This window comes from Lupinus angustifolius, unplaced genomic scaffold (assembly GCF_001865875.1).
Source record: "Lupinus angustifolius cultivar Tanjil unplaced genomic scaffold, LupAngTanjil_v1.0 Scaffold_48_99, whole genome shotgun sequence".
NCBI classification, from domain to species: Eukaryota; Viridiplantae; Streptophyta; class Magnoliopsida; order Fabales; family Fabaceae; genus Lupinus; species Lupinus angustifolius.
In genome coordinates, this window is record NW_017728884.1 from 127828 (window position 1) to 141037 (window position 13210).

The 13210-nt window shown below is 33.5% G+C and overlaps 1 protein-coding gene across 1 annotated transcript in view; it reads right to left on the reverse strand.

The window, feature by feature from the left end:
- LOC109342005 (zinc transporter 6, chloroplastic-like) overlaps positions 1 to 3406 on the reverse strand; it is a 4994-nt gene extending 1588 nt beyond the window's left edge. The window contains exon 1 of the mRNA XM_019579957.1: positions 2753 to 3406. Within this exon, the coding sequence (XP_019435502.1) occupies positions 2753 to 3406 (654 nt within the window). The remainder of the gene's footprint in view (positions 1 to 2752) is intronic.
- Positions 3407 to 13210: the final 9804 nt, after the last annotated feature.

Here is a 13210-nt window from a genome sequence, read left to right on the forward strand (position 1 = left end):
ATTTTGGTGTTTTGAGCGTCTAATGCGTAGGCTGGTAAATTTTGATCTTATGATTTACTTTTTTATCAAATTATTTTTAATCATGTGTGGTATGAAATTGCTTAACAAAAACACAAAGGGCTCTTTTGTTCTGTTATTGGAATTTCCCTCTTGCATGTGATTGGTTTCAAGGGATTTTGTACTGTAATTTGGACTTTAGGGGTTCCAAGATAAAGTTCTATCCCTAGATGCCTTAGGAATCATTGTTCACTCATTAAATATTCTAAGCATGTTTAAGTTGCATAGTGTACATCCCTGTCAAAATCAGGCCTAAGTTGTGATGACACTAATTTTTTATTTCTACTGTTTTAGAGAATCCCTTCATTTGACCAGAGATGTATTCTCCTTTCTAGTGTCCAAGTTTGATCTTATGCTTGTGTTTTTTCTGCTGTTTCCTTTTTTTAAGAACACCTAGTTAGATAATCCTATTACAAAACTAAATCAATCAGCCCAAATTTCTTTGAAATGTATCCAAATAAAGAAATTGTAGAAATTCTATAATGTATTTGAGTATATAATAATGAAGGGGCTTATAAGTGTAATGTATTTAAAGAGTGGCTGCACTAGCATTCCATATAATCAGTTAAATATTCTTCTTTATAGCTACAAATTGTACTACATTTTGCTTTATCTCAACTATAACTAATTTGGCATTGATTACTCAAGTAATTGATCCAAAACTTTATGAACATTTAGGTACTTCCTTGCATCCGTCCTTCTGTATTTTTATTTATGGTCATTGGTAAAGTGAGGCATAGAATTTTTTTCCACTGTATGTAGTTCTTGGTGATTATTTTAAGAAATAATAATGAAAGAAATCATTAGGAGGGGAGTTTTCTTAGTCCTGTACTTAGGCCTTGGCTATTCACTTATACTTAAACCAGTTCATAGTTTATCACTTCAGTTCATCTAGTTTACAGTCCTATATATGATGGCCAAAGTTTTGTAATGGTCACTGTTATATTGTCATTTGACAAGTCCTAATACTTTCCTTCTATTTATTATGTTTTTGTTGCCACTATTCTTACTTGATTTGTGAGAATTGGAAAGTAACAAGTAACTGTCTTAATCTTGGGGTGCAGAGCATATTGGTGGAGGTGACTATGTGTTCACTTTTCGGATGCTAATGTTTCTTTTTCGTCGAGAATTCTCCTTTTGATGTCCAATACTTATGTCATAACTCATGTTATTCTTTCAACTTTACACTATGTTCTATTAAAACTTGTTGGTTGAAATCATTGATGATAGATTTATTGGTTGTATTCTGTATCTTTTCTGTTATTAATATATATATATATATATATATATATATATATATATGCTATAAATAAGAGGCAAAATAGAAAAATAAATAACTAAATAAACCTAAATGTCTATTATCTGCACTTTCTAATGAGAAGAAAGAAAGAAAACTAAAAAACTTGTGTACATGGAAGAAAAGTAGAAAACTAAAGAAGGAAAAGAAAATAAAGAATGAAAGGTAAAGAAAGAAAATAAAAAGAAGAGAAGGGGAGAGTAGGTGTTATGATCGACTAAAGAATTGGTATCAAGCTTGCCATTCTTAAATTTATTTGAACATTATCCAAGATTTTGTGGAATAAAATTTCAACTTTGTAGTGTGTTTAATTATTATTGTTTTACTTATTGAACTTAATGTTAATATTCTATTATTGATGAGTTTAATATTCATTTAGTTAATTCTCGACTTTGCAAAATTTGTTCAATTATTTCTTAAATGATGTTATTTTAATAAGTTGAAAAACCATAGAACTGAACCATTTATTAGCGGTTTGGTTCAATTCCTGAATAAAATTTGCGGTTAATTGAGGTGAACCAAACCATATATTTGTGTTTGATTCTGTCACTAAATTGCACCAAAAGACGAACCTAACCGAACTTTTACACCCCTTCATTTACATATATTTTTAGATGAATAAAAGTTAACTTCCTACTATCTATTTTCCGTTGTTCTTTTTGCTATTAATGAGAAATACTACTTTATTAAAAAAATTAACCTCTATTCAAAATACTTTTTTTTATAGACAAATGTTATTATTTGTTGCGTTGAGACTCGAACACACAATCTCTTTCACATTATTCCTTATATTGTATACTCTAACCATCTTATCACCTAAAACACTTAGTTTCTAATGTAACCTTTTCTTATCAATAGAAAAGAGAGCACTATTGTGAATAGCGGACCATACCTGTCGGTTCAATTAGAAAACTGATGAATCAATTCTTATAGTATAGTATGGTATAAGAATTATATCAGCTATGCAATCATATCCGTCAAAATCGGTCAATATCAATCAAATCAACAAGTTTTTAATTGAATCATGCATACTTGTGGTCAATTTTCATTTAAAATTAATTTTTTTTATAAAAATAATAACTTATTTTTTATCAAAATTTTAGTATGGAGGATCAGACACATAATTAATATATTTATTTGTATTATAAAATATTGTTTACTAATAAGTGACACATTTTGTTTTTAACAAATTATATAAATAAAAATAATAATAATTTTTTATGTTTTTAATATTAATATTAATATATGTAACTTTACTAGTACACAATTTAATTAATGAAACGTTACATTATATCAAATAAAAAACATACCACAAATTATTATAAATAATATTATGTTATGTTGTTTCATATTATTTGTTGATGAATCATATCAACTCAGGACATAACCAAAACAAACCTGAGCAACGCAGCCACCAAGACCCATCCCTTCAAAAATCTGATGAAAAGCCAAAGCAGCAACAAGTGGTCGAATGGTGCAAACGTTCTGAGACATTCCCATAGTGACTCCAATAATAACTGAATGAAAAATGATTCCAATCTCCAGCACCTGTGACACCAACCTCTGTTTCAACCTCATCAACTCTTCAACTCTCTCTACTTCTCCACCACCACCCATTTCCATTCTCATCTCACTCTCACCCTCTTCCTTCTCCACTGACACATAGTGCGTGTGTTCCACGTGCGAGCTAGCTGCCACGTCGACAAGCAGCGCCATGATAGCACCAATTAATGTCACCAAACCCGCGAACGGGAAATCCTTCCACGGATGCCTTGACGCCAGCTGGCAATCCGAAAGCGCGGCGAAGGCATCCGGCATCACGTGAACCAATGAAGTCGCGAGGATCACTCCGGCCGCAAAGCACTTGATCACGACGATGGCCTTGTCGTAGAGTGACTTTCCTTGAAACCACCGTGCGAGTATCACCGGCAATGACATGCCGACCATGCTGGTGATGAAGATGGTGAAGATGGAGACTAGTTTTAGGTGCCCCGCTGCAGGGCCGTTTCTGCATGCGGCGGTTCTAGCTAAGTCGGTTGTACACGCCGCCATGATGTGTGAGTGAAGAGCGATAGATGAAGCGTAATGGTTTGAGTTTTATGGTTTTGTGTGTAGGATGTTGGGTCCACTTATTTGTCGTGATGACTGGGTAATCTGCCATGCACCCACGAAGCATGTTTTCTATTGGTATTTGGCTTTGGTGTGCTGCGTCTGAATTCCACATTAAAGGTTATGGAAAGTAGCTACGTGCATTAGTAAACTATTCAACCTTTCATCACACATTTAAAGGCTAAAAAGTGGTAAAGTTTTTTGTGTGCACTAAGAAATTTTGTGGATGATTACATCAGTTATGGAGAGTTTTAAGGTGTCCTCCCTAATTTAACCAATCACGCGATGACAACTATCAAATCCATGCGCATCAAATTTGTTGCTTGAAACTTTTTAAACTTTGCAAATAAGTGTTTAGTATCTTTTTGTAAAAATGAGAAAGTTGATTAGAAGGAGACAAAAAAATGGCGGGACCATATTGGAAATCATAACTTTGTTGGATTCAGAACCCTGAAGTTTGTGAATTGTATTAAAACTAAGATGAAGATAGGAATTTAGGTGGTGAGAGATAGGTGTTGAACAATATCTCTCTAGAGGTTGGGGAGTATGATCTCATTTAAGATGATAAATGGATTATCCTTATGGCGTATCTACAACATTATGGTGAAGGATATTAATTTATATCAAACCCACAAAAGCACATGGGCATTGGTTGACTTTGGTGGAAGGTATAACACGAGTATTGACTTGGATGTAAGGTCTAATACAAGTATTCGTAGAGATGTATGGCGTGATATGAACATTGGCTTTTATGCAAGGGTATGTCATGAACATTGATTGGCATTGACGCTACGGTGAACATGGGCCGAGTTGGCCTAGGTAAGGTTTGTCCTTTACCCGACCCTAAATGTTGGTCGGTTTATTATTATGAACTCAGACCTAGACCCGAAGCTAACCTGGCCACAAATATCGATCAGGTCAACCTTTGAACCCAACCCTAGACTCAATTAAATATAATGCATACTCATTTTAGGTAAAGTTTTTTCAATATTACTTATTATTATAGATATCTAATTTGACATATGAAATGATACATGTACATATATTATTAATCATATATATGATGAAAAATCAGAGAATCAATGATATTTTTCATCAAAGATATATCATTACTATGTACAAAATTGGATAGACACACATACAAATATGATGAATGAGTGACCATTAGAGGGATGGATTGGGTCATACTTGTCCCTTATACGATCCTAAATGTTGATCTGGTCTAATTTTATTACCCAGATTTGGCTCTTGACTTGATGAAACCCAACCATATTTGGACTCAATCATGATCAGGCCAAAGTAGGTGAGCGAGTGGGGTCGGGTCCTGCTCGCCCTTAATTGACACAAGGTGTATGCTTTAGGTATGGGAGAGTAGGACCCCACCCAACCCGTAAAAATTGTCTTGTCCCATTAGCTTCGAGTCGGGTCAGACCCGATCACGTGTTACGGAAGAGACAAACCCACACAAAATAGAACTTAGACATTACCGGGTCAGTACGAGTTTGGGTTTGCCTTAAGGTCACCAAACCCTAGTAAATATATATTTTGATAATACAGCACTTTGTATTCTTTCAGACTCACTTTATTAGAGTGATCCCTACTTCATAAATTGTGCACAGTTCCACACTTCCACTTTATAAAAAATATTTGCCTTTTAACACGTAATACTTTCTATTCTATACTCTCTGTCATTTTATATTCTTCACATTTCACACTTTTCCCTTCAGGTACAACTACTCAGTTTGATATTTCTCTATCTTCTATGACAACTTCATCACCTTCAAACTTGTCTCTCTTCCATAGCAACTCCATCACCTTCACCTACTCTATTTCACTTCTATAATTCCACTTGTTCCCATCGTCCCCTTTTACCCACAACTAGGGATTGACATTAGCAAATTCTAAAAGTTTTTGTTCATTGTCATCTAGGTATTTCTCGTTTCTACATTTTCTTGTTTAAACTCTTGAATCTTCATGACTCTTGTATATTTCTTGTTCATATTTAGTGATTTATTTGATTCTTCGTTGTTGTGATTTCAAAGTATAGAAATTGTAATTGTAATTAATAATTTGGTTGTTATTTTTTTTGTTTTAGATATAAAAAAATTACAAACAAAGAGGATACATGAAATGAAACTAGAAACTCAAACCCTTCTATTGACACAAACCCTCCCATAAATACAAACCAAAACCCTCCTACAGAAACAACAACAATGACTGAGAAAAGTGAGACTAATAAAGATGAAGGTGGACTAAAAAAGAAATCTGTTGTTTGAGATAACTTCACTAAGCTTTCTTTTACAAAGACTAAGGGCCAACACAAAACCAAATGTAACTATTATCGTAGCACATATTTTTGTGACCCAAACAAACATGGTACAAATTCTACTCACAATCATTTGACACGAAAACATCAATGAATTTTTCTTGAGTGGGTAAGCATAAAGCACTTATGGTTTTATGTCAAAAACCAAGAGAGTGATGTTTTAGATGGAACCAATTCTATGGGCTATAACTTAAAGCATTGTCGGAGGACTACAAATGAATTTATTATTTGTGATGGAATTCCATTCAAGGTTTTAGAAGGGCGTGAGTTTCGTTGAATTATTAATCAATTAGAACCTAGATTTATTGTGTCGTCTAGGCTCACGGTTGCAAAGGGTTTCTATCAACTCTTTTAGCATAAAATAAAAAACTAAAGGTTTGATTTTCAAAGTCATGCAATAACATTTGTATGACAACAAATTATTGGACTTGAAACCAAAATTTAGGCTATATGTGTTTGACTGCATATTTCATTGATGAAGATTGGAGGCTACAAAAAATAATCTTGAAATTTTGCCTAGTGGAAAACCACAAGGGTAAACCATTGGTAAGAAAATGGAGAGATGTTTAAGAGATTGAGGAATTGAAAGGATGTTCACTATCACAATTGATATTGCAAACTCAAACAATAGGGCAAATTCTTACATTGAAAGGAAACTAAACACAAGGGGTGGGCTAGTGTGTGGTGGAAAATATTTGCATATGAGGTGTTATGCTCATATTTTGAATTTGATTGTTAATGATGGATTCAAGGAACAAAAACCTTCTATTGATAATATTAGGAATGTCGTGCGATATGTTAGGTCTTGTCCCTCAAGACTTAAAATCTTTAAAGAATGAATTGAGGCTGAAATGATTAAGTCTGAAAGTCTTGTGTGCTTGGATGTTTCAACTATGTGGAATTCTATCTATCTCATGTTAGAACATTCTGAGAAGTTTAAGAAGGCATTTGATAGGCTTTGTGATCAAGAATCAGATTTTCCTAAAAGGTCTGGTGAAGATGACAAAGGGGAATGAAAAGGCGGTCCACCTACTGAGAAGGATTTGCATCAAGCTAGGATATTCGTTCAGTTTTTTGAAATCTTTTATAAAATGACTTTGCACAAACATGGTACAAATTCTACTCACAATCATTTGACACGAAAACATCAATGAATTTTTCTTGAGTGGGTAAGCATAAAGCACTTATGGTTTTATGTCAAAAACCAAGAGAGTGATGTTTTAGATGGAACCAATTCTATGGGCTATAACTTAAAGCATTGTCGGAGGACTACAAATGAATTTATTATTTGTGATGGAATTCCATTCAAGGTTTTAGAAGGGCGTGAGTTTCGTTGAATTATTAATCAATTAGAACCTAGATTTATTGTGTCGTCTAGGCTCACGGTTGCAAAGGGTTTCTATCAACTCTTTTAGCATAAAATAAAAAACTAAAGGTTTGATTTTCAAAGTCATGCAATAACATTTGTATGACAACAAATTATTGGACTTGAAACCAAAATTTAGGCTATATGTGTTTGACTGCATATTTCATTGATGAAGATTGGAGGCTACAAAAAATAATCTTGAAATTTTGCCTAGTGGAAAACCACAAGGGTAAACCATTGGTAAGAAAATGGAGAGATGTTTAAGAGATTGAGGAATTGAAAGGATGTTCACTATCACAATTGATATTGCAAACTCAAACAATAGGGCAAATTCTTACATTGAAAGGAAACTAAACACAAGGGGTGGGCTAGTGTGTGGTGGAAAATATTTGCATATGAGGTGTTATGCTCATATTTTGAATTTGATTGTTAATGATGGATTCAAGGAACAAAAACCTTCTATTGATAATATTAGGAATGTCGTGCGATATGTTAGGTCTTGTCCCTCAAGACTTAAAATCTTTAAAGAATGAATTGAGGCTGAAATGATTAAGTCTGAAAGTCTTGTGTGCTTGGATGTTTCAACTATGTGGAATTCTATCTATCTCATGTTAGAACATTCTGAGAAGTTTAAGAAGGCATTTGATAGGCTTTGTGATCAAGAATCAGATTTTCCTAAAAGGTCTGGTGAAGATGACAAAGGGGAATGAAAAGGCGGTCCACCTACTGAGAAGGATTTGCATCAAGCTAGGATATTCGTTCAGTTTTTTGAAATCTTTTATAAAATGACTTTGCATTTCTCTGGTTCTCTACATGTGACTTCAAACAAATGCTATAGTGAAATTGCATCAATACAAGCTACTTTAACATCAATGGCTCTTTCTATGATAGCAAGGTATGATAAATATTAGGGAAATATGGAAAATATTAACTCATTGTTGTTTGTTGGGAATGTCTTGGATCACGCTTCAAACTTGAGTATGTGACTTGGAGTATAGAGGATACATGCACTGAAAATTTGACAGCCAATATGCTTACATTGGTCAAAGATAGTTTAGAAGAATTGTATAATTTTATGCAAAAATAATTTCAGATAACATAGAAAGAATGGATGAGGGGAATTCCACTAACAATGTATTGAATACAACATTAGAAGACAACGTTAAGGGGTTAAAAATCCAAGATGTGATGCAAAATGAGGAGAAAGCTTGGAAAACGAAAAAGGAAAGAAATAATTATGGAAAATCTGATCTTAAGAGATATCTAGCAGAAGATACCTTAGAGGATGAAGACGACTTTGACATATTGGCTTGGTGGAAGACAAATTCTTCAAAATATAAGATTCTTTCTATCATGGCTCGTGATGTATTTGTCATTCCACTTTCTACTGTTGCATCTTAGTTGTGTTTTAGCACTAGTGGGCTTGTGCTTGATGACTTTTATAGCTCTTTGTCTTCTAAAAAGGTTAAAGCTCTCATTTGCACTCAAAATTGGCTAAATCTCACTGGTCTCAAGTTTTATGATAATGATTTTGATCAATTTGATAGCATCGAAAAGATTATTGGTGGTGAGTTTATTACTTGGTTTTACTATTACCTAATTACTTTAAAATTATGTATTATTTTATTTTCATGCAAATCGGTTGTGTTTTGCATGTCTCTGATAAGATTCCTCAGTCGCAAGGAGCAAACGAAGAAACAACAATCATAAATATCGATTGATAAGTAGCCTTGACACTAACAATTTTTTCCTATAAATGAGAACTTATCTTTATTTTTTTGTTGGGGTTAAATGCAGTTATTTTGCATATGTCTATATCTTAATATGGTATTAATTTGGGATGAATAGTGAGCTAGAAGATATAAGATTGTGCAAATATAATTATTGCTACCAAATATTAATGACTACCATCCATTTTAGAAGCCTATTGTGAAAATATAAAAGGCTACTTAGTATTTTGGAAGTTTTTATGCTAAGTGTTTACAATGTATGATGCCTTGATTGGATCCAACTATGAAATGTTATTTTGCTTTATAATTTGTATATGTTAAAACTGTAGTATAATGCCATGTTTATGTTAAAACTGTAGAATCAACTCTGGCTTTCTCTACAAAGGCGAAGAAAAGACTGTCCAACTCAAATAAGTTTTGGTTAAAATTCTATCATGTGTTCTGTTTGTAATGTTTTGTATAACCCAAGAAAAAACTTGATAACAACATTTTTCATGAGAGGAATGGATAGCTCTAAAGATAGATTTTGATAGAAAAAGTACAAGGTAATATGATATGGATAATGGAAGCTTTCGTTCTTTGTATAAAATGATCAATTCTATGACAATAATTATCCTTGGATGAATGAATATTACTTTCAAATATATCTATTTGCTATGGAATCTCCCAGAGCGTCAGAACAAGCCAAATGAATAGCAAAGTCAGGTGGCATCTCATTGTTCTTAGGGGAATGAATCTAGGTGCTTCAACTTTAAGCATTCTTCTGGTTATGGAATCTTGGTGTCAAATTCAGTTCTCTTTGAAATTAATCTTAATTTGATAATCTATTCCAATCATTACAACAACAACATTGTACATGTTAGATGTTGGGGAATCTAGTGCAGTCTTATATTTTAAAATGACTTTACCATCCATATCATGAGATTTATATTATTTATGAACTTAGCTTTTATGTTATCACAACTCAGAACATTGTACATGATATATGTTTGCTTGGTTCTCAAATTTGAGGTGTCAAGTGTACCATTTTATATATCTACTAATTACTTTAATATTGATTGCAAGATTTTCCATGTAATTGAAGATCCTTACAACTATAGATGGCAAAATGGGCAAAGCCAATAGGGCCGCCTGCATAGCCTGCAAAATTTTGCGGACATAACATAGAAATTTTGTCAATTTGCTCGTTTAACCCTGCCCATTTGTCCATCATGCTCACAGGCATTTCCATGGGAAAATCGGACGGCATATGGGCATGATGTAAGAGTAAAAAAATAAGAAAAATTCAAATAAATTATGATGTGATTTAATGCCTAAAAAATTGTGATATAATTTGTTCAAATACATATAAAATATCCAAAAAAAATTAAAAAAATCCATTCAACTACCTTATTTAATTTCTTTTTATTGTATTATATGAATTTTTTTTATTTATTTATCAATGTCTGCAGGTCGCCCACAAGCTCATTAGCCATTTTTAAAATAGGTAGGACATGCAATTTTTGTCTGTTAAGACAATGAAGATATGTTCACGTCGTCTTAAATTTTGCAGGTACAAGCAAAATAGGTCGGACAGTCTATTTTACCATCTCTAATTGTTGCACCCAACATGAATGATGAAGACATCACTGAAAGCATGCAAAAGCTTCTTATTGTTAAGGTCTGGATGAGAAAATTGCAAATATATATATACTACTTATTGTTTTGCAAAGTCTTTTTTTTTAAGTTGGTGTCCTATATCTATCTTGCCACTTGTTGAGACAAATTAAGCTGGTGTACTATATTGAGAAAATTATTTCATTTGAGAAGTATGTTCTATCTTTTTTTACCTATGATTTGGGCTATCCTGGTCCTATCTTATTTTGGCCTAGTATTAATCAAACCTGAACATCATTGAATTCCTTTAAATCTAGGATCTGGATCGGGAAGAAAAGTTGACCAGAACAATATTTAGGATTGGATGAGAGACAAATATAATTCGTCCCAACTCGATCCATGCTCACTCCTAGTTATGAGTATGATCGTTCGTCTGAACTATTGGAGTAGACAATGGAGATAGTAGTTGCAACTTTCTAAAGAAGCTCCAATGTTCAACTTGATTGAGTATTAAAGCGAGCAGTTGTTGATAAACTTTGGTGTAGAGGTTTCATAATATCAAGAGACGCCCATGCAATTGAGTGTTATGTGGCATGTTCCATTAAATGGTGGTACGAGAATTTGCACTACAAGTTTGGAGAGGTTGATTCTTAATAACATCGTCAAGGATATTCGAAAAGGCTTATGCTGAAGGGGAACATACTCTGTTGGAAATTGGTTGTGAGTGTGAAATCTAAAAAACTTACAAGTCCCACATATAAGAGTTTTGAAAGAAAACAACTCCCAAGTCCCATATTGGAGAGACTGGGAATTTGGAAAAAATCCAAAGTTATAAATAGAGGTCTTCTCCCCTCATTATAATTTGCCCCAAGTTGAATGCGCTTTCATTCAACTTTTTCTTTCTCCTTCATATTTTTCGTCGATGAATTTCCGGCAAACTTCTCTCCCTTATATTGTGGGCATTTCGAGAACTGACACTAGTAGTCAGTATTGAGGGAAAAGAATTGGCACAGGTAGCCATATAGTGGGAATTTTGAGAATTGACATTGTTAGTCATATTGTGAGAATTTCAAGAATTGGCACTAGTAGCCATATTATGGTGAGTGTATTCGAGATCGGTTCTTACAGTACTGTAAGAATTCGATAACAGAGATATGGACTGTTTTATCTTGGGAACGGTGTGGTTGATAGCCTGCTTGCACATTTTTGGCAGTGCCACGAAACATTTTAAAGAGAGCGACTTGGTCGTGACTCAACCAGTAAGTATTATTTCGTGCCATTTAGAATTTTTGCAAGCTACGGTAACAAGATACTCTTATGTGGAGGAGTTGCTAAAGAGAATTAGACATTGAGCAAAATTGAATGAAATATTTGGTAAGGTGGAAATTCTTGCATAGATTTCTTAAGGAGAGAAATATTTGTCTATTTCAATCAAGATAAAGATTATTGGGGATGATTAAAATATGATTTTAAATTAAGTCTCATATAGCCTAGAATTGAAATGGTATAGAGTATCAATATTATATATTGGATTTGAGTTCCTTACTATTATACCAATTATAAGTGTCAATCAAAAACACCCCATAATCTAAGGCAAAGGGGTATGTTTGAGTTTGTTATTTTTATTCTATAATAATATGGCGAAGTGTTGGAGAGGAGGGTCGGATGGGGATCATCTGTCTCCAGTAGTGTCCTATTTCCTGTCCCAAACCAATCACATATTGAAATGTGAATAAAATTAAAAAATTAAAAATAAAAAATAATAAAAAGTAGTATTCTGATTGGCTTGGAATAGAGAGTGTGACACCATTTTGGACAGATGATCTCTGTCCGGGTCAGGTCCAACTCAAGTTTTTAAACTGCGGGGAAGGAACAATGTTTGGACCACCATGGAAAATTGCCACAACATGGATTACTAAGAATGACACCGAATTGGTGGCACCTAATTATTGATATCATTTTAAAATCTGTGTGCTGAATGTGAAAGGAACTAGAGAAAAACCCCACCATGAGATATATGGATGGACTTATCTAGCAAACAATACATGACGATGGCTTTGGTTCTTATTATAGACAAAATCCAAGGGAAGGAAAAGAAATAATTAAGGCCAAGATATTTTAGCAGCCTATTTCTTTGTCCCTGCTCCATCCCCAAAATTATGACTGCATTATGACCACACCGACCACAAATGCTCATAATTGTCCATAACATCAAGGTTTTTGAAGTTTCCAAAACCATTATCGAAGCATAGGATTGAAAGTGCAAAGTGTCAAGGATAGCACTAGCATGTCTTTGCCTATGTTTTGATGAAGGCAAGGTTCTAACAAAGCTTGAAGATGGCTCAACAATCAACATACCTTATGCTCATTTGATTATATCTAGACTAGGGTGTAAATTGAGTCTATAATCTAAGTAGTCTGGGATGTGTGCCTTAGTAAGTGAGTAGAGGTTAGGTGAACCTAGGTGCTAGTCTCTTAAGCCATCTTAATTGTCATATCATATTCATGAGACATATCATCTAGTTAATTGTATGTTCATGCATCTATCATACATGTTATATGTGCATATTAGGCATAATATACTTAGTAGAACATGTATATATATTGTGCATAACATATGAGAAGTTTACCATTTGAAACATATGCATAAATGTTCCAGTTAATCGATTAACGTGGTAACTTAATCCATTAACTCAACTGTTTTTCTTTTAAATATGTGTTTTCTGTTT